The sequence below is a fragment of the Electrona antarctica genome (genome assembly GCF_951216825.1).
Source record: "Electrona antarctica genome assembly, chromosome: 16".
In the NCBI taxonomy this organism is placed as follows: Eukaryota; Metazoa; Chordata; class Actinopteri; order Myctophiformes; family Myctophidae; genus Electrona; species Electrona antarctica.
Window position 1 is genome coordinate 36,567,839 of NC_136797.1, and position 26,042 is coordinate 36,593,880.

The 26,042-nt window shown below is 41.8% G+C and overlaps 1 protein-coding gene across 1 annotated transcript in view; it reads left to right on the forward strand.

Moving 5' to 3' along the window:
• Positions 1-3,229: 3,229 nt before the first annotated feature.
• Positions 3,230-26,042, forward strand: part of LOC306939434 (BDNF/NT-3 growth factors receptor-like) — a gene marked incomplete at both ends in the record, with an annotated part of 28,427 nt that continues 5,614 nt past the window's right edge. Inside the window, 15 exons of the mRNA XM_079524022.1 lie at positions 3,230-3,426; positions 7,403-7,477; positions 7,954-8,025; positions 8,439-8,507; positions 8,733-8,884; positions 9,122-9,258; positions 9,831-9,963; positions 12,483-12,610; positions 13,697-13,877; positions 15,957-15,991; positions 16,222-16,342; positions 17,353-17,541; positions 18,552-18,682; positions 19,187-19,359; positions 19,691-19,931. Coding sequence (XP_079380148.1) covers positions 3,230-3,426; positions 7,403-7,477; positions 7,954-8,025; positions 8,439-8,507; positions 8,733-8,884; positions 9,122-9,258; positions 9,831-9,963; positions 12,483-12,610; positions 13,697-13,877; positions 15,957-15,991; positions 16,222-16,342; positions 17,353-17,541; positions 18,552-18,682; positions 19,187-19,359; positions 19,691-19,931 — 2,034 coding nt within the window. The remainder of the gene's footprint in view (positions 3,427-7,402; positions 7,478-7,953; positions 8,026-8,438; positions 8,508-8,732; positions 8,885-9,121; positions 9,259-9,830; positions 9,964-12,482; positions 12,611-13,696; positions 13,878-15,956; positions 15,992-16,221; positions 16,343-17,352; positions 17,542-18,551; positions 18,683-19,186; positions 19,360-19,690; positions 19,932-26,042) is intronic.

The following is a 26,042-nucleotide window of genomic DNA, read 5'->3' on the forward strand; positions in this document are numbered from 1 at the left end:
TGAAGAAAAACCAACAACACTCTTTTCTATTATAGAGAGAATACAATATATTATAATGGAAATGGAATAGAAATGGAAACTGGTATGATCAGGCTGTGACAGATTAAGTTTTATCTTGATCTTTGATGTTATAAGGATTTTTATACATTCTCTGGCTGCCAGTTCACTGGAAATCTGTTCTATCTTGACTGACAATTCTTTTTTGTATTTGTATTGGTTAGCTCTCAAGCACTACATAGTTGTCATTGACATGTTGCTCAACATAGTGATCAAGCGTGTGTCTGTGAGCGAGCGAAAATATTAAGACTTATTAAAAGTTATGGCAATTGCCTGACAGAAATTATCACTTTCCCTCTCCCATTAAAGCAGGAATTGCCCAGAGAGAAGGGGAGTGGAAACGAGAAAACAAGGCAACCAATCAGATTAGGCCGTCAGTATGACTAGGTCCTCTAAATGACTAGGTCGTCTACATTTCATGAGCTTTCATTAGTCAGGTTTCACCTGACAAAAAATGAATGGTTGATGCTTCACCCAATCACTGCATCATTGGAGAGCTGTAAAATGTTGAATCCAGCTCAACTTTTTGTAGCTGGGTTTTAAGATTGGCAGAGACCTATGGTTTCACAAATCACAACCAAACCAATACACAAACGACTGAATGGAAAACAAACATATGGCTAACACAAAAACATTCAAGACAACGTCCTTATTAACAACAATAAAACAATATGTGTGAGCATGCTCTGAGAAGCACGCTGGGAAATCCTTCCAAGTCGAATTGGCACATCCCAACATGCTATAGGCCTATAGGCTACAATGTAATTTGTTTAGGCTATTCGTGAAATTTGAAGAAGTCATTGTAGTTTACATGCAAATAGGACCGCTAGCATCATCATCTAGGTCTAGGACAATCTGCTTGTGTCTTGGGACATGTTGTGAGAAATTGTCATTCTATGTTTGTCCTACAGTAACACTTGAATAATAATATAACGAGAATCAGATCAATTCAACTGAAACAGACCTAAAGAATATCCATTGTGGATCGGAACGTTGTCAAAATCATTCAAAGAAAGTATCTTTACTATACTGTTGCTGTGCTGGCATTACCTCTCTAAATGTTTGGCCAATAGGCCCCATTGTCGAGGTGGGTATAGGGCCTATATGCTTTTAATTGATGAGAATAACAGTTCTTGATAATGACAGTATGCTAACTATTTTCTATAAGCTATAAGCCTAGGCCTACAAAACTTCAATTATAGGCATCCAGAAGAGTGGACACTAGGCACCTTCATGTATTTCAATTCTGAACTAACCCTTTAGTTTAGTCTAGGCCCTCCTAGCTCGGCCTTTAATAGGCAACTGGTGTGCAATGACGTTGAGTAAAAGTTGTACTGCACTGCTAAATCCACCAGATGGCTCTATTGAAGCAGTGTTACAGTAGCATATATAGAACCAATAGTTTTGACGCTTTAAAACAGTCCGGAACGCTGTGTAGGCTATGTATAATTGAATGTAAATGTAACTAGTTAATTGTGGTTTAGTTACTACACCTATTACGATTATCAGACTATGAGTATAGCCTGCCCTACACCCTACACTTAATATTGTATTTTTTTAAACTTATACAATTCCAGTATAACATGTGTACACAATAGACAACACACACACACACACACACACACACACACACACACACACACTATTAACCCAAGTGAAGTAGTGCGCCTAATTATTTAACCATCACTAGTTCAACAGTTTTTTTCTGTGACAGTCAGACATGACAATGATGACATCCCATAGCCTCATATAGCTACAACTATATTACGTACGTACGGTCCATATTAAGCTTGCAGAAATAGTAGCCTACAACAGGTAATTATTTTTCATAGATGCAACCGTCTTGTGCGTCAAGCGTACGTCATACTATACTATATAGGCCTAATGGCCATCCGTATAGCGGTGATGTTGAAAAAGCATATCAGTCCTTAAGGCTACTACCCAACGGATATGCCTTTAGTTTGGATTGGGAATATAGTAGCCTGTCCATATCATTAAAATGTAAATGAATAATGCCTATACTGTAGCCTACGAAGAACAACCAACAGTGCACTGAAGTTTGCTGGCTTTAGGATATTTGTTCAACAATTTCAGGAGAAAAAAGAAAGAAAAGCAAACAGGCCTACACAATTAGCGAATTTACTTTAAAATAATGACGACATTAACATGTAGTGACGCCTCTCTCGCTACGATGTCAACCACCATATCTTATTATAAACCAAATTCCAGCGATAATGGCTGATGATGTGTTGGATATGTGCTCATCCATGATCCATATCCCTCAGCGAGAATCGATCAGACGAATGCAGGTACCCTGCCTCCTCGCACGGGCACGGCACACACACGCAACCCCCGCAACATCACCACGCATTCTTAAGCCTAATTTATGCTCCCGACTCGAGCTCGCACGACGACGGTGTCGCGCGACGAAAATAGCAGATCTACAAGCTCCCCCATAAAATAGCAGACTCTACGTGCGACGCGATGTGAGCTTGTAGGTCTGCTATTCTCGGCCTGCGCGACACCAGCGCTGACGAAGTATGAATCGGGCTTTACTCCACTGAGCAGTGTGTGTGTGTGTGTGTGTGTGTGTGTGTGTGTGTGTGTGTGTGTGTGTGTGTGTGTGTGTGCGCGCGCGCGTGTGCGTGTGTGACGTGTGTGTGTGCGCGCGTGTGCGTGTGCGTGCGTGTGTGTGTGTGTGTGTGTGTCTTATTTTTCTCTCCCGTCACTACACACTCACTGGCTGCACACATGCACGACCGGCCACACAAGGAACCATAGCATATTGATCAGTACATAACAACTCGCTTTATTTTTGTATTTACAGGGCAGATGAGAATTCTGGAGGACTGGGCCAGAGACCCATGCAGGAGGGACCACTTGACGCCCTGCTTCCACGACGGCATCGATATGCAGTAGTGTGGTACCAATTCTGCGGAGACTGGGAAGGCCATTCCATGGCATCTTGATATTAAAACACCGTGGGCTCTGCGCATTCGTGACCGTCGTTTTTTTTTTTTTTTCTCCTTTTTTTTTCTTTTGGTGGAGAGTCCAAATGAATAACATGGCAAGATAGAGGCTGCTAGGCTACGAGTGAGGGAATCTTTACAATAATTCAATTTGACCAAAAATTCTGCTGTGGGGGAATCGTGGAATAGCCTTGGAACCTGCGATGGACTCCAACGTGGGGGATCATGGAACGGCTCGCCTGGGTTTGGTTTTGGTGCTGATGGGGCTGTGGAGGTTTAGCGACGCTTGTCCTGCATCCTGTGCTTGCAGCATCTCGAGAATCGCATGTATTGATTCTGTACCTGGAATCGAGGAGTTCCCTGTTCTCACGTTGGATGACATGGAAAACATCACCGAAATGTAAGTGTGCAGTGTGTGAACTTACTATATAGCCTATTGCATAATTATTTGGTGTCAACAATAATGTGAAGGCTAATAATAATAATAATAATAATAATGATATGATGATGATAAGTTCAACAACAACAACACGATGATTTGATTCCAAGCCACCTAGAGCTGTCTTAACACAAAGATATGATGTCAAATCACAAACGTGGGATGGTGATAGCTGTGTGTGTGTGTGTGTGTGTGTGTGTGTGTGTGTGTGTGTGTGCGTGTGTATGTGTGCGTGCGTGTGTGCGTGCGTGTGTGTGTGTGTCTGTGTGTGCGTGTGTCTGTGTGTGTGTGTCTGTGTGTGTGTGTGTGTGTGTGTGTGCGTGTGTGTGTGTGTCTGTGTCTGTGTGTGTATATGTGTGTGTGTGTGTGTGTGTGTGTGTGTGTGTGTGTGCGCGTGTGCGTGCGTGCGCGTGCGTGCGTGCGTGCGTGGTCTAAAAGTATATGGTGCACGTTAGGCGGATAGATGAACCAATGCTCCTTTTACAAACCATGCATGATGTCCAGTGCATGCATGTAAATGATTTCTGCATGTATGTGATTGTGATTCTGGCATGCATGGTAGCCTGCTGTCTGCATGGGATATTAAGCAACAGAATATACCATAAACATGCTGAAACTCAGAAATATGAGAATGTGCACAACAAACATATAAGCAACATCACACATTAATTTAAGCAACATTATAATATATTTGTAGCATTGTATTGGAGTATACTAGATAGATATAGATATGGGAAGGAACATATAGTGAAAACAGAATGGACCCCTATAGAATTTCAGAGTGACGAATGGAAATTAAACACTGAGGATTTTACTGTTAGAATCATAATCTTTATTGTCACATCACATGTTTTACAGGTGTAAATAAGTGGGTGAAATGATTTTTTTTTAGTAAAGCTCCATCATTTGTATAGTTTTCGTGAGACGATAGACGTAGGGTAGAGCAGGAGAGGTAAAGAGAAGAAAAAAAGAAAAAGATCACAGGTCAAATATTCAACATAGTATGCATACTATCATTGCTGTCATGTGGAAATCTCATATGTCCATTATCCAATAATACTGTTACCTTTCAGGATTCAAATTCAATACTAGCCAATTTACAAGCTCTTTTTGCTGCTTTTGTGTGAAACAAATAGTTAAACTAGAAAAAGTGCCCTTCCGGGCACAGGTCTCCACCAGGAGGATAGGAGTGTGTGTGATGTTTGGCAAAATGTTTAGGAGAATGTTTTTCTTTTCTTCATTTTGTTGAGGAAATGCAGAGCCAGATCACTCATAGCATCTCTGAGGATAGAATTCTGGATGAGCAGGACATGTGCAGCATTTTGTACAAAACGGGCCACTCCTGAAAAATTTGGAAGGCAATTTTAGCCAATCAGTGTACAATCTGAGAAATCCAACAGACTCGTCTTGATCACATGACTACAGAGATCATGTGTACCGATTTGAGGCATTTTGTTCCAAAAATGTGTTTTGCAAAAATCAACCTGTTGGTGGCGCTATAACAGGCCAATGTGAAAAGGGTGGGATATATTCCTCAGCCTAGTAAGAAAATGTGTGAAAGATTTCACGTAAATTGCATGCTGCGTTCATGATTTGAGGCTATTGTTCAAAACGGGGCAATCTTGCAAACTGTGAAAGCCAATTATAGCCAATTAGGATGGAATATGAAATATCAGACAGATCCGACTTGAGCACATGACCATAGAGATATTGTGTAACGATTTGTGAGATTTTTGGACAGAATCTGGAGGAGTAATATCAAAAAATGTGTTTTACAAAAGTCGGCCTCCTGGTGGCGCTATAAAAGGCAGATGCGGAAAATGCAGGTAAAAGGTTTGTCCTTGGCCTCTAGGGAGTGTGCATGCAACGTTTCACGCAGATCGGTACAGTTTTAGGTATAAATGTGAAAAGCTGCCTCATGGTGGCGCTATAACAGGCCGTTCTGGAAAATGTGGGGCAGAGGTTCATCGTTGGCATCCAGGGAGTGTGTGTGCAAAGTTTGGCATCGACCGGGTTAACGGTGCCGGAGATTAGCTGGTAACGGACGGACGGAAGGAAGGACGGACGGACGGACACACACACACACGGACGGACGGACACACACACGGACGGAGTGCAAAACATACTGTCTCCCCATGCCTTGGCCTGGTGGAGACAAATATGGAAATAAGAGGTTTCTGCCTGACTGTAATGATATACAGAGCGTGTAGTAGCAGGTATGTAGGCTACATGATGTTAGGACCTACCACAAAAAACACCACAGCACCTCCATAGATATTAATATCTTGTCACAAACTACGGTATATCATATATGCAGCATGTCATTAGAGAAGGTCATTACATTATAATGTAGTTCAATTGTGCTGTCTGTGTACCAATGAACAGGATATACCCATTGGAAGCATCCAGTGTCTAAAGTAAAATATAATATTCCGAAAAAGCTTGTGTAAACAAACAAACACACGACACACGCACGCACACACACACGCACGCACGCACGCACGCACACACACAAGAAATCCCCAAAGTGGAAAGATGCACCAGTTAGAACTGGGTGGAGGGGGCATGTCCTGGCATGAACCCACTGCCAAGTTTAGTGTTACTCAATAGTTAACCCTTCATATATCACACAATACAACTTCTTTACAAAAGTTACTAAAAACATAATTATTGTCTCCGCCAAGCCAAGACTATGTTTTAATTTCCGCCCCTGTCTGTGTGTGTGTGTGTGTGTCAGTGTCTGTGTGTGTGTGTGTGTGTCAGTGTGTGTGTGTGTCTGTCTGTCCGTCCGTCCGTCCGTCTGGCCGTCCTTCTGTGAGCAGCTAATATCCGGCACCGTTAAACTGATGGGTGTGAAACTTTGCATGCATACTCCTTGGAGTATACTCCTTTTCTCTACAATTTGGAGATAAAATAGAACAGTGACTGGTCCATATTGAATCCATATTGAGTGAGAGATAGATAGAGATATAGAGACCAATAATAGTAGATCTACAGTACAAGCTGACAACACATTGCATCTGTGAGCTTATAGATTGGCTATTTTCACCCAACACCATTATACGATGAAGTATAATGGTGGTAAACACAACATGCTCTAGATCAGGGGTTCTCAACGTCCCCCGCCCCGCCCCCTTCCGACCCCCAATATAAATTGACTGCTACAATAACCTTAAACCATTTTGGGCGGGAACCCCTTTTGATGTTTTAAGCATTGTTATAATTTAGCTATTGAAAAATAGCAGATCTACAAGCTCATAGCGCGCCACCGAGTGGCTACGAGCTTGTAGGTCTGCTATTTTTGAAAAATCGTGAAAATAAAAATTTAAAAAAAATCTTTTTTTTCCTTTTTTTTTTGAAAATAATTTGGGGACCCCCTAAAATAATTTGGCGACACCCCGAGGGGTCGCGACCCACGGGTTGAGAACCCCTGCTCTAGATCATGTTGTGTTCCTCTGCATTAACTTGACAACCAGATGTCTTGGAGACCTTATGAAGAAATATGAGAATGCAGACAGTGCTGAATTGAATTGTATTCTCATTCAAACCTCTGTGTTCTACATGATTCTCATTGGAAAATGAAGATATATATTATTTAAAAAACTATATTCAAAGAGACATTGTGCTTCGTAAACCAAACGTGCAAGTGAGATTGCACAATAATGCTTGATTTTGAATTGTTTCAAATGTGTGACTTTACTTCATTTTTTAGGTCCATTAAAATACTGTATACATACCGTAGGTTCATCAGGTGTTTTATTCATTTGATTAGGATTGTGAGGTACATTATTACAATAGTACAATGACATTTCATAATAATCCATACTTGATCTGCGATGTTGCAAAATTGTCTGTTAAAACATTAAGACTGTATTGTATAGTATGATTTCTATAAGAACATTATCATGATGAGTATTGTTAATATTATTTTTAACAGATACATTGCCAATCAGAATAAACTATTTGACATAAAGGACACCAGCTTGAAGTACTACATTAATCTCAGAAACCTGTAAGTATAACTTATATTCTGTTATTCATGGGATAGTGGAATTTTGCTAACATGAAAATGACAAATATCAACAATCTGATAAACCAGGGGTTCTCAACGTTTTTGGCCGGGGACCCCCGGAAATGCTTTGGCAATGTCTCGGGACCCCCGCCCCGCACCCTCCCGACCCCCAATATAAATTGACTGCTACAATAACCTTAACCCATTTTGGGCGGGAACCCCTTTTGGTGTTTTAAGCATTGTTATAATTTAGCTATTGAAAAATAGCAGATCTACAAGCTCATAGCGCGCCACCGAGTGGCGCGCTATGAGCTTGTAGGTCTGCTATTTTTGAAAAATCGTGAAAATTAAAAATTAAAAAAACTTTTTTTTTAAAAACATTTTTGGGGACCCCCTAAAATAATTTGGCGACCCCCCGAGGGGTCGCGACCCACGGGTTGAGAACCCCTGTGATAAACTGTTTCCACTTTCAACAGCACGGTGACAAAGACAGGATTAACGTCAATATCCTCAGAAGCCTTTTTCAACAACACAAGACTTCAATATGTGTAAGGAGAAATGTTCACAATCGTTTCCATATACATTTAACTTTTGAAAAATGTTTTATTTTATTTTGATTAGAGTGGGTGGTCAATGGTCATTGTCAGTCATTTCTTTGTAGGCCTATATTTCAGTTATTAATTTGTCATGTCATGCCCAGTGCCGTTTTTATTTACAAAGGAATCAGAAATGTTATTTATTTTTGTTCCAATATTCAATGCCAAAAGCACAATTAAATCATTAGTCATGATTATTTGTATGAAGAATGTTATGATCGTGACGGCCCTAGTAATCCTTTCAGTATTATAAAGATTATTACAATATCATGTTTCGTATTTAGTTTCAGGAATATTGTTCACATAACACGTTAATAATAATGTTCATGGAATGTTTTTGTTGTGAAATTGCTTTAAACTTTCAGAAATCTCAGAGACAATAACCTATCGACATTGTCCTGGAGAACATTTCAAAATCTAGACACAACTTACTCGTAAGTGTCATTTTATAAGAAGCTGTCATTACGTAGGGGTCTTCAACAGGTACCCCTAGGCCTAGGGGGTCCTCAGAGTTACTACAGATTGTGTGTGTGTGTGTGTGTGTGTGTGTGTGTGTGTGTGTGTGTGTGTGTGTGTGTGTGTGTGTGTGTGTGTGTGTGTGTGTGTGTGTGTGTGTGTGTGTGTGTGTGTGTGTGTGTGTGTGTGTGTGTGTGTTCTAGGCTGCTCCTGTCCGGTAATCCTCTGGACTGTGTGTGTGAAAATGTATGGATCAAACTGAGACCACAGGATGAAAGTGAGAGTCAGGAGCTGAAATGCACAGATGATGCCGGAGCAAAGAGGACCTTCATTAACCTGACTCCACCAGACTGTGGTAAGGTCAATCCTAACCCTAAACCTGCTTATGTGACAAATCAGTTAAACATTTACACTACAGTAAGCCCTCTGTGCTACTGGAGACGCTGGAAATGTATTAAACATGTCTATTTCACTTATAGAGAGAGAGATTGAGAGAGAGAGAGAGAGAGAGAGAGAGAGAGATGGTTGAATCAGAGAACAATTCCAGGAAAAAGGCATCCCATACGTGTTGGATATTATGTGTGTGTTGCAGAGGTTCCCCGGGTAGAGGTGACCCCCGACAACATTACCATGATGGGGGGCAGTAATGTCCAAGCAGAGTGCAATGCCTCAGGCTCCCCTCCACCACAGATCCTGTGGAGCTTTGAAACACTCTCCACCCGCTATGAGGTAACAGAGTCTTGTCCAAGTCTATGCTATGCTGTTTGGGAGGCTGTTGAAACGGGTGCAAGTGATGAGCTAACAGGTTGAGCTAACCGTCCGGGCCAGTCCTTGTCCCTTTTATGCCCATATATTGAGATCTCTGTATGTGTCAGCCCTTGTCCCTTTATGCCCATATATGGAGATCCCTGCATGATGTCATCAGTAGGCTATTTGCCCATATGGGTACAGTATATGTTCCCTTTGTACCCATATATGGATCTGACTGATTTGTTTGCGCCTGGTGCTATGATAACATGTTGAGGTTAGAATAGACACTTGGGCATAGCTGCATTGGGAACTCCTTATATGGTTATGGCTGAGTCCTCCTTTAAGCCAGTTTTAATATCTATAGGACAAACAGCTGACTTTCACTGATGTTTTCTTCTTTAATAATGTCATAATGTATTGATCACAGTTCTGTGATCAACAAAGGAATTTGGTTGAGTAGCTTTGTTAGGTAACCGTTAGGTTGACTATGATGCTTACAACGGACTTGACTATGATATGATACATTTAATAATGTAATATAACATTTCCAGATGGATCCCCAGGATCAGAAGAGCACCCTCATCCTGTCAGGCCTGTCTCCAGATGATAACGGCAGAGTCATCTACTGCACTGCTGAGAATGTGGTTGGTCAAACTGAGGCCACCCTGGAACTCAATATCCTCTGTAAGGACACTTGCTTTTGTTGTTATTGAGTTGTTATATAACATTATTATTGAACATTACCTCTGGCTACTTTTATGCTAGGCTGATTGTTCTTATCCACATATAAGCCCGATTTATACTTTAGCTATTCAAAAACAGTGGATAAGCTAAACAAAACGACGCATTGTGAGCTTGTTTGGCTGTTTTTTAATTATATTTTAAAAAGTGTGACATTCAACTATAACAACATGCCCAAAATTGTCATATTATTTTCATAATAAGGTCCATTATTTATTCAGCATTTGAGCCACGGACCACCATTTGATGGCCTCTCAGACCCCAAACTAAAGAATATCTTGTTATTGTCGGATAAGATTTTGTTTGATGTTGGGAGAGATAATAGGCAAACGTTGATCAAAATAAAAAGTCTTCTACATTCTCTTGTGTAGACGTCTTGTAAATTAAGTAATGCAGATCTTTAACTATAATTGAACTCTTGAGAGCAAATGGAAACAAGGAAACACCAGCACACAATACATTTTGCCTTTTTGTCCTTTTCACATGGTGTATTAACTCTGACGTATGACCAACTGACACGTTTCGGCCAGACGGGCCTTCCCCAGGTTGTGACAAGATATCAGGAAGTGAGGTATATGCATGATACAATCAAGTACAATTGAATGCAGGTGCCAACTGTCATCACCTTGAAAGATACTTTAAGATACTTTTAATACTTTAATTAAAGAAAATTAAAGTTCTGAATGAGATAACAGATACGTCCATATAGAGATGGACGGTTACTCTGGAGTGTTACCAATGGTCTCCTTCCCATATTTAATATTTAATATCTTTCAATTTATCTATTGTCTATTCATATTGTATTTTGAAACATGCATTATACCACAGGTCGTTTCGAGGAAGCAATCTGATTGGTTGAAACAGCCTTCTAGCCGTGGATTCACCACCTAATCAAAACAAAGAATTCAGCTGCTCTGTTTTCCCAGAGCGCTAGCAAACTCGGTGGATAGGCTAGCTAGTTTCTTGGGACATTTGTGGTCGTAGTGACTACATCTGTCATTAAAAAAATATGCAATATTACACTCGAGGGTGTGGTTTAACGTGATTATTGCCACTTCAGTGATGCTTGCGGAACTCGACTACATCTCGTTCCTATCTTTCAAGGTGATGACAGTTGGCACCTGCATTCAATTGTACTTGATTGTATCATGCATATATTGAATTTGATACCTCACTTCCTGTTATCTTGTCACAATGCTGAGGAAGGCCCATCTGGCCGAAACGCACCTATTGGTCATTCGTTAGAGGTAATAAACTATGTGAAAAGGACATATATTGTGTGCTGGCATTTCCTTGTTTCCATTTACACCTATATATTGCACCTATAAGAATACTCTTCTAATTTGTAGTGTTGCGTGTTGTCTGCTTCTGCAGTCTTCCAACTCTTGAGAGCATAAAATGAAACCAATGGTATGGGTCCATTTGGTTTCATTTTATGCTCTCAAGAGATAAAGATCTAATAAGGGTCCATTTGGTTATACCAACTCTCCATCGTTTAGCTGGGGACCATCCTGGAACCCGGACGACTAATCTAAGCGAAACATTTGTTACCGTGTCATTGTTGCTGTTACTCTGCAGATCTCACTGAATCGTACCCGTGTCCTGTCATCGTAACTCTTCCTCTCGTGAAGCTCCTCTTGGCTATGGCTCTTCCTTCCGCTCGTTTAGTGTCACCATCTCTCCTCGTGCTCCTCCCCCCACCCCCCACCCCGCGTTGCGTTTCCCCCGTGTCAACGCTCAGATTGTCCGTGATCACTTCTTCTCCAATCATGGTCCTCCTTTTCCTCCTCTTCCCTATAAAGGGCTAGTGTACACCAAAGCAGTGGGTTTTTTTGTCTGTTGTTTTGAATGGTTTTCCAATTTACGTGTGAGTGTTTACTCTATGATAGAAACGCCAACGGCGTGACGAGGCACTGAGTGTCTATTCTGCACTGAGCCGTGCACGCATGTTGTTTTTATCTGGCCGATGAGAGATATAAAATGTTCGACTTTGGCCATTTGGATAAGCGTTTTAGTCGGGTTCAATCAAATGGACCTGTAAGGGTCCATTTGATTGTAATTGATTTACTCTCAAAGTAAAATAATTACTGAGGATTTTAAAGTGTAGATTGGGGTGTCAGAGATATATATATAAAAAGAAAATCACAATGCTTTGGTGGACACATGGCCTAAAATGCATCTCCTCTGCCAATCTGGCCATATCTTTCTTTCTCTCTCTCTCTCTCTCACCCCCTCGCTCTCCCTCACCCCCCTCTCTCTTCCTGGTGTCTGTTTCCCGGTATCCCGTTATTATCACTCTTCCTCTCCTCTCCTCTCCTGCTGTGTGTTTGTGTGTGTGTGTGTGTGTGTGTGTGTGTGTGTGTGTGTGTGTGTGTGTGTGTGTGTGTGTGTGTGTGTGTGTGTGTGTGTGTGTGTGTGTGTGTGTGTGTGTGTGTGTGTGTGTGTGTGTGTGTGTGTGTCAGTCGCCCCCATCATCCAGTCACTGCTGCAGCCAGAGAGAGACCACCACTGGTGCATCCCCTTCACAGTCATCGCTAACCCCACACCCGAGCTGAAGTGGTTCCACGACGATCGGCCACTCAAGGAGCAGGTGGCCTGGAATATTCTGTATCACTTAACAACTGTCAGAGGTGTTGACTTGAGACTTGGGCTTGAGACTCGACTCGAGTCACACATTTGATGACTTTAGAGTTGTTCCAGTGCCGGTAGATGCACTGTGCTTGTAATGTTGTGTGCAGATGTGAGACAGACATCTTTATAATAACAGTTGGGCTACAAGGGCATTGAATGTGGGCTTAATAATTGGCAAAACACTAAGATTGTAATGATAATATAACAGAAAAAAAAGATGTAAAAAACAATCATGGTATAAAAACATACTTAGACTTTAACACCAATGACTCATGACTTGACTTGAGCCCTCTCTTGACCTGGGACTTCAAGTCTTTTCAATTCACTTGATACATTTCAACAAGGACTTGTTTGGAGCTTGAAACTAAGCTCGTCCCACGGTACCTCTGCCTGCAAATGGACTTGGAGACACTTCATGTTATAAAATAGAAGTTAAATACATCTCATGCTCAGCTCATGGGAGCACATTAAACATTTGGTGTGGTTATACAGTCGTTATTGGGGGAAAGCAGGGAGAGAGTCTAGTTGTATACAAAGAGGAAGGCTTGTATCACGGGACCAAGCTGCCTAAACCAGCCCTTCTCGAAAGCCAGTTACGAAAAGTTGATAATCAATGCCTAAACAATAGAGTCCAGGCCTGTGTATAGAGGTTTACTTACTCTGTGATATTCAGATCAGTCTCAAAACATATGGCTAAAGTTGAACAACAGAATTGATTGATTGATTTATTGATTGATTGAGGCTCGTTTCCATTGTGTTCCATAGACAACAATGGAACTGCTCATCTAATAATAATAGATACTATTTTTTTGATAATAACACAATAATACGTGTGTGCATGCATGTGTGTGTGTGTTTTTGTGTGTGATACAGCTGCGCCCTCTGGTGGCGGGCGGTTGGTGTTACAGCGTGACACACACACAGACAGACAGACAGACAGACAGGATCTGCTGGGTCTCATAGTAAATGCTCACTGCGTTCGCAATCACTGCGTTCGCAAATACAATATATAGTATAATTGTACCACAATTCCTCCTCACAGAAGGAATACATCTACACCGAGATCCACCTGTACACGAAGAGCGAGTACCATGGCTGTCTGCAGCTAGCCAACCCCACACACATCCACAACGGAGAATACACGCTGGTCGCTAAGAACGAGTTTGGCGAGGTCTCTGCCAAGGTGTCTGCTCATTTCATTGACCATCCTGACATTGGAAGCACAGGTCTGTTTCTAGTCTTTTGAGAACTTGAACTTGAACTTGAACTTCTTGATCGTTCGTAGAACAATTCATGTTGAGTAAACGTTTCTTTTTTGTGTGTGTTTCTTTGTTTATTTCAGAAGAACCCAATTACTATTGTAAGTAATGGAGTTAAAACACTGACATGTTTCATCCAGGTATGTCTTGTTGTCATGTATTTTCTAACACGGACTGTATTGAATTATGTAAGATATGAAATAGAACTACAGTATGACTTAGGCCAGTGATTCTCATCCATCACCACAGACGCACCATGTTTATCTCTGGGACCCCAATCTACACCGTACAATCCTCAGTGTAATTTAACTCTGAGAGTGTACATAATGGAACCAAATGGAGCCATAAGGCTAAGGGTCCATTTGGTTCCAGTCTCTGGTGGTCCCCGGACCTCATGTTGAGGACCAGTGGCATAGACAGTTGCAGTAAATGAAAGTGGCATAAGAAAATATTGAAAAAGTGATAACCGCTAATCTTTCTTGTCTTGTATTTTTTGTGTCTCTTGTCATGCTGCCACACAGACACTACCGGTACGTCAACGTAACACAACATGGCTATACTGTCACCCAAGAAGCCCAATCTGTGACCACCCCTTCACTGTAGCGCTGCTGCTGACTGGGAACTCGCTTCCGTGTTCAATTCTGCACAGGCTGTCAAAAAAGAAAACAGATTTAAAGTGGCACACTATGTAGTTTGGGGTACCACAGTGGCCACCTTTCACACAATCAACATGGCAGCCAATGTCTTTGACTTCATTACCCAAGAGTCTCTGCAAGCATGTCCGGCGAGGACGGGCTGTGATTGGCCAGTCTTCGCTTTGACTGCCAGTTCTGTTGTTGTTGTTTTTTTCAGCGGAATATCCTTTTACCACCCTGTTTTTACTCCAGACATCCATAGGAACATGACAATACCTTCACAATTGTGATACTGAAGTAATGTTATTTCTTCTTTTCTTTCTCTCTCTTTTTTGAGGTATTAAAAGGGTCTTAAAGGCCATGTGAAGTCACTGTCATCTAGGGACAGTGACTTCACAGGACCCTGGGGGTCCCGAACCACAGGTTGATAACCACTCATTGTAGACATTGAAAACACCATTCAATACATTGAAACGAAGAGAAAACTAAATTAAAAACAAGCTTTGTTCAAATTGTGGCAGAAAATAGTAAATGTTGATACATTAAATAGGTCAAAAATATATTTATTCACCCCGATGCCCAATTCGCTAGATGGCAACACTAAACAATGTCTATAGAGCTACGGTAGGCCTACAGCTATGGGTGAGATCACAGATGGGGCTAATCCAACAGTTACTACTCCAAGAAAGCCAAATCAGAGAGAGAACTCATACAGGATACAGGCAAAATATGTGAAATTGGAAGTGATGAAGCAAATACATGAGCAGACAAAATTGGAATGGCAACAATATAACATTGGAGCTGATACATGGGTTCTCTTTCCTGATTGGAGACATTGGTGACCCACCTGAAAATGTATTTTGCGTTTACTCAAGACTAGATGGAGAGAGGCGGGGTGACCTGTTTCTTGAATTATCATGTCCTGATAAAGATTATATTCTTACTAGAATCATTATTTAAAGGAGCATTCAGTGATTTGGGTGATTTGGAAAACCACCCAGTCCGCCCCGGTAACAAAATGTACACATGCACGCTCTACAGTGGGGGGGAAGTGCAACAGGCCAACAGCATGTGCACCAAGGCCCGCCCCCACTCGATCATGATTGGAAGAAGGCCCCTCTCATCCTGATTGGATGAAGGTTTTGCCACCCGCCACCAAAACTGAAACTAGGGTTTTTTTTACCCCAGGGGCTCACTGGGGACAGGGAGGAACTCCTTATATGGTCAACACACTCTATAGTAGGGAGGATTATCCAGAAAAAAAGAAAAAATAAGTGATATTTGAAATAAGTCAAATCACTGAATATACCTTTAAAGTCACCACAAAGCTTTGTATTTGTTTATGTGCAATATAAGGAATGAATATTTGTCCCTTGCCAATACATGTGCTGTGTTTGGTATATTTTCTCAGACTCGCCCCTCCCCCCACTGGATGACAGTATAGCAGTAAGTGATCCTGCTTTGATTGATTTATTGACATTGTTATTGATATACATTAACATATCTTATTCTTTCTCGTATGACAGTGTTAAGTATAGTGAAAATAGCAGGCCTACAAGCTCATAATGTGTGTAGATCTGCTGGCAGTGATGGTCTAAAAGATGTTAAATGCATTCATAATGTCGGGTTATGTTACGACTGATAGATAGTGTATTGTTTTTGTTTTTTCGGCGTAGGTTTATGTGGTGGTGGGCATTGCTGGCGTCGCCCTGACAGGATGTGTTCTGATGGTGATCATTCTCAAATATGGAAGAAACTCCAAGTTTGGTCTTAAAGGTAAATCTTCTTATATTATATGTGTGTGTTCTTATTCTTTTTTTTTTAATGTATTTTTATTGAGGCTCTGAAATTTCACAGCTGAACAATCGCCATTCAATGTATATAGAACCACACATTTTTATTTTTTAAACACAACATAGGAAAACAACCACAATACGGACATTACAATGCACAGACAAAAAAACAAAATACAAAAAAAACAAAAAAAAAGCAAGACAAAACGAGTACACCACAGTCTTGACATGATTGTACATTACAGGTCACCAGAGTCTTTGTTATTCACTACCGTTCAATAAAGTACGTTGAAGCGCAGTCTAGAAGGGTCCACTGTATCTAAGACTGGTTTATGTGTGTGTTCTATGTGTGTCTGCGATTTGTGTCTGCTATTTTCATAACATTTTTGAAAGTGGTTAAGTATCTCTGTAGGGTTTATACATATTAAACCAACAATGAAATGTTTTAACAAGAGTGTGTGAATAAATAACTATTGGATCCACTACTGGAACATGTTTTTCCTTTTCCTGAAAAGTAAGAGTTTTGGATATACAAGGTTTCCACCCGACCGTGATGAGATGATCAACACCGCTCCTCCTTCTCATGTTTATTCTCTTCTACTACACACAAATAAAAAACAAAAATTGTTATTTTAAAAAGTTATATGATTTCACCTATCACCGTTTTATTTAGTGAATGTTTCCTCGTATGGTTTTAGAGCACTTTGTTATTTATGTCAAAGACAAAGTTCTTTGAGGGACCAGAAATGGTGACTCAAAGAACAATTTTTATGGTTCTTTGAGGCACCTTTAACCACTTAAACCCTAGCGTGACCGTAGTGTCCTATTGTTGGGCATGTCGTAATAGGTGAACATTTGGCAAAAATAGCCAATCTTATAAACTATGAGTGGGTAGATTGGCTAGTTTCGATAAAACCCATTTAATCCATGTGTGTGTGTGTGTGTGTGTGTGTGTGTGTGTGTGTGTGTGTGTGTGTGTGTGTGTGTGTGTGTGTGTGTGTCTGCCTCCTCCAGGCTCCTCCTCTGTCATCAGCAACGACGACGACTCCGCCAGCCCTCTCCATCACGTCTCCAATGGCAACAACACCCCGTCCTCCTCGGAGATGGGACCGGATGCCGTGATCATTGGGATGACAAAGATCCCTGTCATCGAGAACCCGCAGTACTTCCGCAACCCTGGCAGCATGCTGAAACCGGACACATGTGAGTTACTGCCGCGCTCGGCAAATGTCTGGTAACCCGCTCCTTTTCTGATAAATCCATGCGAGGGGTCAGCGAGCGCTGGACACAATGTTCATAAACAACCTCCTGCTGCATTGTAATAGCTACGACTTTGGGTGACTTCTGCTCTAACAATGTGTAGGCTAATGTAACCTACAAGTGTACAGTACTTGTTAGATAGGTTTATTGAAGAGTGTACACTGTACATTCATTGCACATAATGATATCAAGAGACATGTATGTACAGGCACACGCATGTATATTACATTTCAAACCTTTATTTATTCATGCTAGAGAGGCACTGAGGTTACCATCAGTACCTTCAAAATTGTGAAAAGTAAAAGTAGACTAACACATATAGCCTACAGATACACAATGGTGTGTGATCATATATCAGAACTGTGCAAAAGATGCCACCGAAACAAGTTTTAAAATGCATTGAAGGGCATTTCAGGCATTAGAAGAAAAAGGAGATTTGCCATTCTCAGTGTAAACCCGGGGGACCTTAAGTACAAGCCATTTGATCTTGTATAGCTCACAATTTGTTCCAAGACAACATCCCAGACAGATAAGAAGGAAGTTTCCCAAAGAGGGTTTTAAAAATAAATGAATACCAATGATTGTTGTGCCTCTCTGTAAGAGAAGGCCAACCAAACATACCATAAAGAGCACTGTGATGAGTGTCATATTCAGCGCCTCGGCCTGTAATAAATCTAATAGCAGTGATAGACCGAAATCCAGAGGTTCTGGGGCTGAGGCTGCAGTATTTATAGACAATGTCACTGTTATCCAAACATGATAAGAAGAGTACAGCACATACAACACATGCACGCGCACACGCACACGCACGCACGCAACACAACACAACACAACACAACACAACACAACACAACACAACACAACACAACACAACACATTAATTTCATTCATACTGACATATACATTCATAGTAAATAATCTACGTGAATTTGTTGTATGCCTTTGTATCATAGTCGTCCAACACATCAAGAGACACAACATTGTACTGAAGAGGGAGCTTGGAGAAGGAGCCTTTGGGAAAGTCTTCCTGGCTGAGTGCTACAACCTGACACCCGACCAGGACAAGATCCTGGTGGCTGTGAAGGTAGTGTACACACATCATGTCACACATCACATAAAAAAATTAAAAAAATGTGTGGCATTTTATCATGAACATTAGTGAGGACCAATTATATAATTTGAAGATATGTTGAAAAGTGGTGAAGTGGTCCTTTAACCACTTTGAACCTGGCATCAAACATTTTGAAAACATTTGAAACCTTTTGAAAATTCTAGCAAAAGTATTGTCAATCTATTTTTGAAATCGCCATCCCTAAGAATCAATGTACTTGTCAGCCAATCAATTAACCACTTAAATCCTATACTTAGTGGACCGGAGTCCCCCAGGGATCCGGAAATTGTATCCCAGCCTGAAAAAATCTATGAGAGCTGAAGAGTTGGAGGAGACCAGCTGTTACTGAACGAACACTCTGGCTCTATAGCAATGATTACTATCAGAATATAAAGCTAAATAAATAACACTAAATAAATAAATTAACATTTACACCACATTTAATTGACATGTATGTGTGATTGTGTGTGTGCTCAGACTCTGAAGGAGGCCAGTGAGACGGGCCGTGCAGACTTCTACAGAGAGGCGGAACTTCTCACCAACCTGCAGCATGAGCACATCGTCACCTTCTATGGCGTGTGTGTGGAGAGTGACCCGCTCATCATGGTGTTTGAATACATGAAGCACGGAGACCTGAACAAGTTCCTCAGGTAGGACTCCACACTGCATGACCTTTGATTCTGACAGCTCGTCTTCGACCCACGAAGGGTCACCCAGAATCTTCCATAATAATAAGTAATAACCTGAACATTTCCAGAATTCATCACATGTTCTGTGATGTTATTTTTATTCTCTACATTATGAATGGACAGACGTTTCGGCTATCCAGCCATCATCCAGCCTGGATGAAGGCTGGATAGCCGAAACGTCTGTCCATTCGTAATGTAGAGAATAAATAATCTAAAAATGCATTCCTGGTGTGTGCAGCCGTTTCTAATATTAGAAGGATAAACCCCTTGTTACCGTCTCCACCACTGGCAGGTCGCATGGTCCCGACGCGGTCCTGATGGCAGACGGCCAGCACTGCATCCAGGTGGAGCTGACCCAGTCGCAGATGCTACACATTGCCCAGCAGATCGCCGCCGGCATGGTCTACCTGGCCTCGCAGCACTTTGTCCACAGAGACCTGGCCACCAGGAACTGTCTGGTGGGGGAGAACCTGCTGGTCAAGATCGGAGACTTTGGCATGTCCAGAGATGTGTACAGCACAGACTACTACAGAGTAAGACGCTCTCTCTCTCTCTCTGTGTCTCTGTCTCTCTCTCTTTCTCTTCCTCCTCTCAAACACTGCCACGTTCGCTGGTGTAAAGTAACTATAGTACATTTACTCAGGTACTACAATTTTGAGGTATTTTGCTTTTTGAGTGGTGTAAACCACTCCTACAACTGGCTTTGTTAGTTTACGTGTCTGTCCGTACCAAAAAAAATCACACCCGTGTGAACTGAGTGGTGTAAGGTTTTATATAGCATGATCAGCTGTGGTCTGACGTAATGTCTGACGTAATGAAATAAGGTAAGGTATTATGTAGCCTGATCAGCTCTGATCTGACGTAATGAAATCACACCCGGATGTGATTTCACAACTGGCTTTTTCTGTGCAGAGAAAATGACCATGGTTGTTACGGTCATCCAGTTCACCCGGGTGTGATTTAATTACGTCAGAAATTATTTTGAACATAGCAACCATGCTCATTTTTTTCTGCACACAAAAGCCAGTTGTAGGAGTGGTTTACACCACTCAAAAATGAGAATGGTTGCTATGGTCACCCAGTTCACACGGGTGTGATTTCATTACGTCAGACATTACGTCAGACCACAGCTGATCAGTCTATATAAGACCTTACACCACTCAGTTCACACGGGTGTGATTTTTGCGTATTATCCAATTTCCAGTGCTTTAACTTCTACTCCATCTCAGAGGCATATACAGTATGTTTTTACTCCACTACACTGAAGAGTTGAGACGAAGAACCACTTAAGTCCGTCATTTAGTCTGACCCCTCCCCCCAATCTGTCCTGAACCCTTATCCATCATTTATTATTATGGATAATTAGTATTGACTTAAATGGTTCTAAACTTTAGTTACTAGTTACTTTGTAGATTTTGATTATTATCACAAAACATCCGTTACCCACTTGGCCACTTCAGCCCTACACACATTTATAATTTCGCCAATTGGAAAATAGCCGATATGGATGGATCTGCTATTTTCAAAAGCTTTTATACTGATTTTTTTTTAATTGAAACAACAAAATATTTTTGGTACTTTAAGTACATTTTGATACCAATACTTTTGTACTTTTAGTAAGTACATTTTGAATTCCGGACTAGTATTTTACCACCACCGCTGTGGGGCAGAAAGTAAACCTCCATTTTCAATTAATCTCAGCACTGCCACCATGTCACAAAGTGGGAGCGTGAACGGGCACCAAGTCAGTAAAAAGCCACAAATGGAACAGGGGACGAGCTTGCAGAAGAATCTATGGTTTTAATTTGATCGGGACCACAAACAAAAAACGAAACGCACAACTGAAGAAACTACAACTCCAAAATCAAACCAAAATCTTGAATTAGTAGAGTGGCAATGTTTCAACCTCTCCCCATGGCAGCCCACAACCCCACAACCCCACACTCCTGTTTCCTTTATACTCTGCAGACTCCACCCTTCCATTTCTAATCCAGCGGTTTTAGATGTTATCTCCGTATTTAATGTCATCAGCCGTTATCAATACCATTCAATGCAGCCAGTATGGACATTTCCACATACTGACGTTGTTGTCACTTGTCAGCCATTGTCCGAAGGTGTCGTTGGTCGCGTTGTACGACTATTACTAACCGTAACGGCTAAATCTAACCCTAACTCTAACCTACCCATTGGCACCGGAGGGGGGGGTAATTTGGGTCTGAATGTCCCCGCACTATTGGGGGATGCCTGGTCTATTTCTTTATTTTTCACGACCGGCGCTGGTGCATGCCATTGTCTAGCACCGTTTCCATTTTGCTGCACAATAGTCGTTGTGTATTACTCCTAGAGAAATAGAGACAGAGGGAAGAAGAGGGAGAATCGAGGCGGAAGGAGGAGGTTGGAGTGGAGGCCGGAGGATTACAAATTTGAAGCAGTACACACAACCCATATGTTTGGTCTGTCGTGAAGCAGAACAAACAACTTGGTTCTTCTTCTTCTTTGTGGGGTTTAACGGCGGTTGGCATCCAAAAGTTGCATTACCGCCCCCTTCTGTTTCCATAACTTCACCATTGGCTTCCACCCACTTTACTTTGACTACCATACAAATAAAATAATAAATAATCAACCGCTCTGTTATAGTCCTCCTACTCCGGACCCGAAGTAGGCATGAATCCCTCCCTCAACACATTGTCCAGGTCCTCTCCACTGACGTCATCAACTTTCAGAAATCTCCTTGCTGCATCGAGAATCATCTTTATTCTTTCAGATTTCCCTTTGATTTCCACAGCGCAATTTATCACCATCGCGATGAACGCCAAAAATGCCTTTCTGTCCATAACGATACCGTCACCTGGATTTCTCCTTTCCTCCTGTTGCTCTGCCAGTCCCGTCTCACTCCTTTCTTCCCTCTCCTCCACTCTTTTCACTGCTTCGGCATAGATAGGACATTTCCCTCTTCCCCGTTCTAACCTTATTGTCTCCACCAGGCCGAAGGCATGGGGAGAGAGTATGTTTTGCACTCCGTCTGTCCGTCCGTGTGTCCGTCTGTGAACAGCTAATCTCTGGCACCGTTAACCCGGTCAATGCCAAATTTTGCACACACACTCCCTGGATGCCAACGATGAACCTCTGCCCCAGAATTTCCAGAACGGCCTGTTATAGCGCCACCAGGAGGCCGCTTTGTGCAAAACAAGTTTTTGGACAGTACACCTACAGATTTTGTCCAAACATCATACAAATTGGTACACAGTCTCTCTAGAGCCATTTAACGAAACAGGTCTTTCAGATTTCTCAGACTCCATCCTGATTGGCTAAGATTGGCTTCCAAAGTTCCCAGGAGTGCTCAGTTTCTAAAAAATGCTGCAAATCATAAACGCATCGTGTGATTTCCGTGAAATTGTGCACGCCCATTCCCACTAGGCCGAGGAAGAAATGCCACATGAACATTTTCAACTCAGCCTCATGGTGGCGCTATAACTGGCCGAAAAGTGTTTTTCACCTCTAACAGCATGGATCTGTGGATAACTTTGTATGCCAACTCCCTAGAGGCCAAGGAAAAACCTTTGCCTGGAATTTCTCACATCTGCTCTTTATAGCGCCACCAGGAGGCCGACATATGTAAAACACATTTCTAATATTAATCCTTCAGATTTTATCCAAATTTCACGCAAATCAGTACACATGCTCTCCATAGTCATGTGATCAAGACGGGATTGTTTGATTTCTCATAATCCACCCTCATTGGCTACGATTGGCTTCTAAACTTTTCAGGAGTAGCCCGTTTTGTACAAATAACCACAACTACTCAATGCAGCGTCCGATTGCGGTGAAACTGTGCATGCATATTCCCACTAGGCTGAGGAAGAAATGCCACTTGACAGTTTTCAAATCAGCCTCATGGTGGCGCTACAACAGGCCACGCCGCGTCTCACACACACACACACACACACACACACACACACACACGTTTATATATTACTCCTAAACATTTTGCCAAACATCACACACACTGGTGGAGACCTGTGCCCAGAAGGGCACTTGTTCTAGTTCACTTTAGTTTCCTTTGCCTTCCTTGGGCACTGCGCTGACCCAGTGTAGTGATCTCCCTTACAGTGCAGGCACTTTGCCGGTTCCTCGCTGCAATCCTAGCAGTTGTCCTCGCTGCATCTCGCACACCTTTTAATTCCTCTACAGACTGCAGCGACGTGTCCATACTGTTGGCAGCAAAAGCACCTGAGTGGTCGTGCCCTTTTCGAATGGTCGAACCCTGAAACTCAAGTAACTGCAGCAAACTCGCTCTGGTAGCTTGCCCCCTTCAAACGTCAAACAAACCGACTTGGTTTCCTCTCTCTCACCCTCTCTGAACCGTGTCAGCCGTTTTGCATCACATACTCTATCAATCTCAAGAAATTCATCTGGCTTTACGGACAATGGCACTCCACCGACCACTCCCTTGATCTTCCTTTCAGAACCTCCCAAATGAAATGTAATCACTGGGCATTTATTAAAGCGCAAATAACATGCATTTTAAAACTGCTTTTAATATTTAATATCATATTGTCTATGTCCCTCAAAGTTATTTCTAATGGTTTGAGCCTCAATCACCACTCTGATATAACCAGGCCTTGTCATTTATTTCTGGACTTTGAAAGCAGTTTTAGCTGCAGTATATTTAATATTTGAGTCATTATAATACTGATGCTAGATAAAACCAGGCTTGTTTCCATTCCATGCCAGCTTGGAAAATCAACAATGGTGGACATTGTAAACAAAGGGGAAATGCAAATTTGGAACTGAAGACTGAAGAAGAGGAGGAATTATACAAAGTAGGGTGACATTGATGACATCACGATGAGGCCAAAATCAGTTGAGCTGTTCCTGAGAGCAATTTCCATTAAAACACCCATATGACATGAAAGCCTGATTGTTCAAAATTGGTTATTTGTGGGGATAGAAAACACATATGGGAGCCCCAAAAACACAAAAGAAATTGAAAAAGTTGAATTTTATGTTATAGGTCCTTTAAATGATTCAATTTTTAGAGCTTTACTCATCTGACCGCCGTCCATGCATTGTATAATCACCAGTCCTGTCCTGTTGATCCTTACTGATTTTACTTTTCCCACTTTCCGCTCAACAAACTTTCCCACAACCTGTGGTTCACTAAAGATGCGGTCAAATTGCTCCTGTGCTCTCATCCCAACCACAAAACTCCCTTCTTGCTCTTGGTCGCTTCCTGAGTTTGTGCGCCTCCTATACTCCTTCCACGCATATCGTCATCTGTTTCCATCTCTCGTGTTTGAGCCACGCTTATTTCCTCTTCACCATCCGAGTGATCCGACCCCGACGACGAATACGGTCTGTAATCTTTCATAGCCTCTTCATCAAAGCCACAACCAGCATCTCGTGATGCCATAATTTAAACAAACCGCCACCTCCTGTCATAGCCGCATCAGCTCTTGCTCTCCGTCCGTCCGCACTCCCCTAAACAACTTGGTTGAGAGATCGCAGGTGTATTAATACTGTGGTGATTGCACCAGGGATTGGCTGTGGTGAGAGGAGGCAGGTGTAGTGGATACAAGTGATTGTGAATGGGGAGTGGCCGCTAAGTGAAGGTGGGAGGTGATTAAGAACAGGGCGTGGCAGTGATAAGCAGAGGCCTCAGTGGTCTCTACTCCTGAAACTACGTTGTAAGACTTCCCATTGAGTATAATGCCACACATTATGTGAATAATGCCATACATTCAAGGCATAGTTTGTTCATGGAATTAATTTGCATCTGATGCTACAGCAAAAGTAACTTTGAGGTCATGTGCTGCTGATTCTGTTTGAATGTGGAGAATGTATACAAACACACGAAACGGGGAACGAAACCTTGTACATTTCACAAAGCTATCGCCTATGATGACAGGCACAAAATTGAGACGCCAGGTTGAAAGTGGTTAAGCATGTCTGTGGGTTTTATGAACATTTAACAAATGAAAAGTATTCACAAGAGCTTGTGCCTAAATAATAACTACGTGGTGCACCGGATCCAATGGAACATGCAGGTTCTATTTCTTTTTTTTTTTTTTTAATTATTGAAAATAACTGCTTTGGACATACATGCGTTTTCCAGCCAAAAGCAGTGGTATCAGTTGCTGTTTAGTAAGTCATTCGTTTCATATGCAATATGCCTCAAGGACATGCATGAACCTTCTTCAGTAGAATTGCCTAAAATAAACTGCGTGACAACAACAAAACGTGCGTGACAACAACAACAACAATCCTAATAGTCTTTGGTTTTTGGTCTCTCTGGCATATCATTAGTGTTGGGCAGAAACCATGTACGTATATCCATATTTCAACTATGAATGTTTTATTTGTAAATGAATGCCCTTTACTCCACAAGCTCACGACGTGTCACATCGTGACGCGTTGTGTGCTTGTAGATCAGCTATTTTTGAAAGATTGTCACGGTTCGGTAGGTAGGTAGGTACTAGGTAGGACCCAAATGCAGGACGACAGTCAGGAAACGTTCAAAGTGTTTATTAACACCAAAAAAACAAGGAACATGAGGAGCATAGGGAAAATAACAAACACTAGGAGCAAGGAACACTAGGAAGACAGGAGCAACAAGAAAACTGTGACTATAACTAATAATCCGA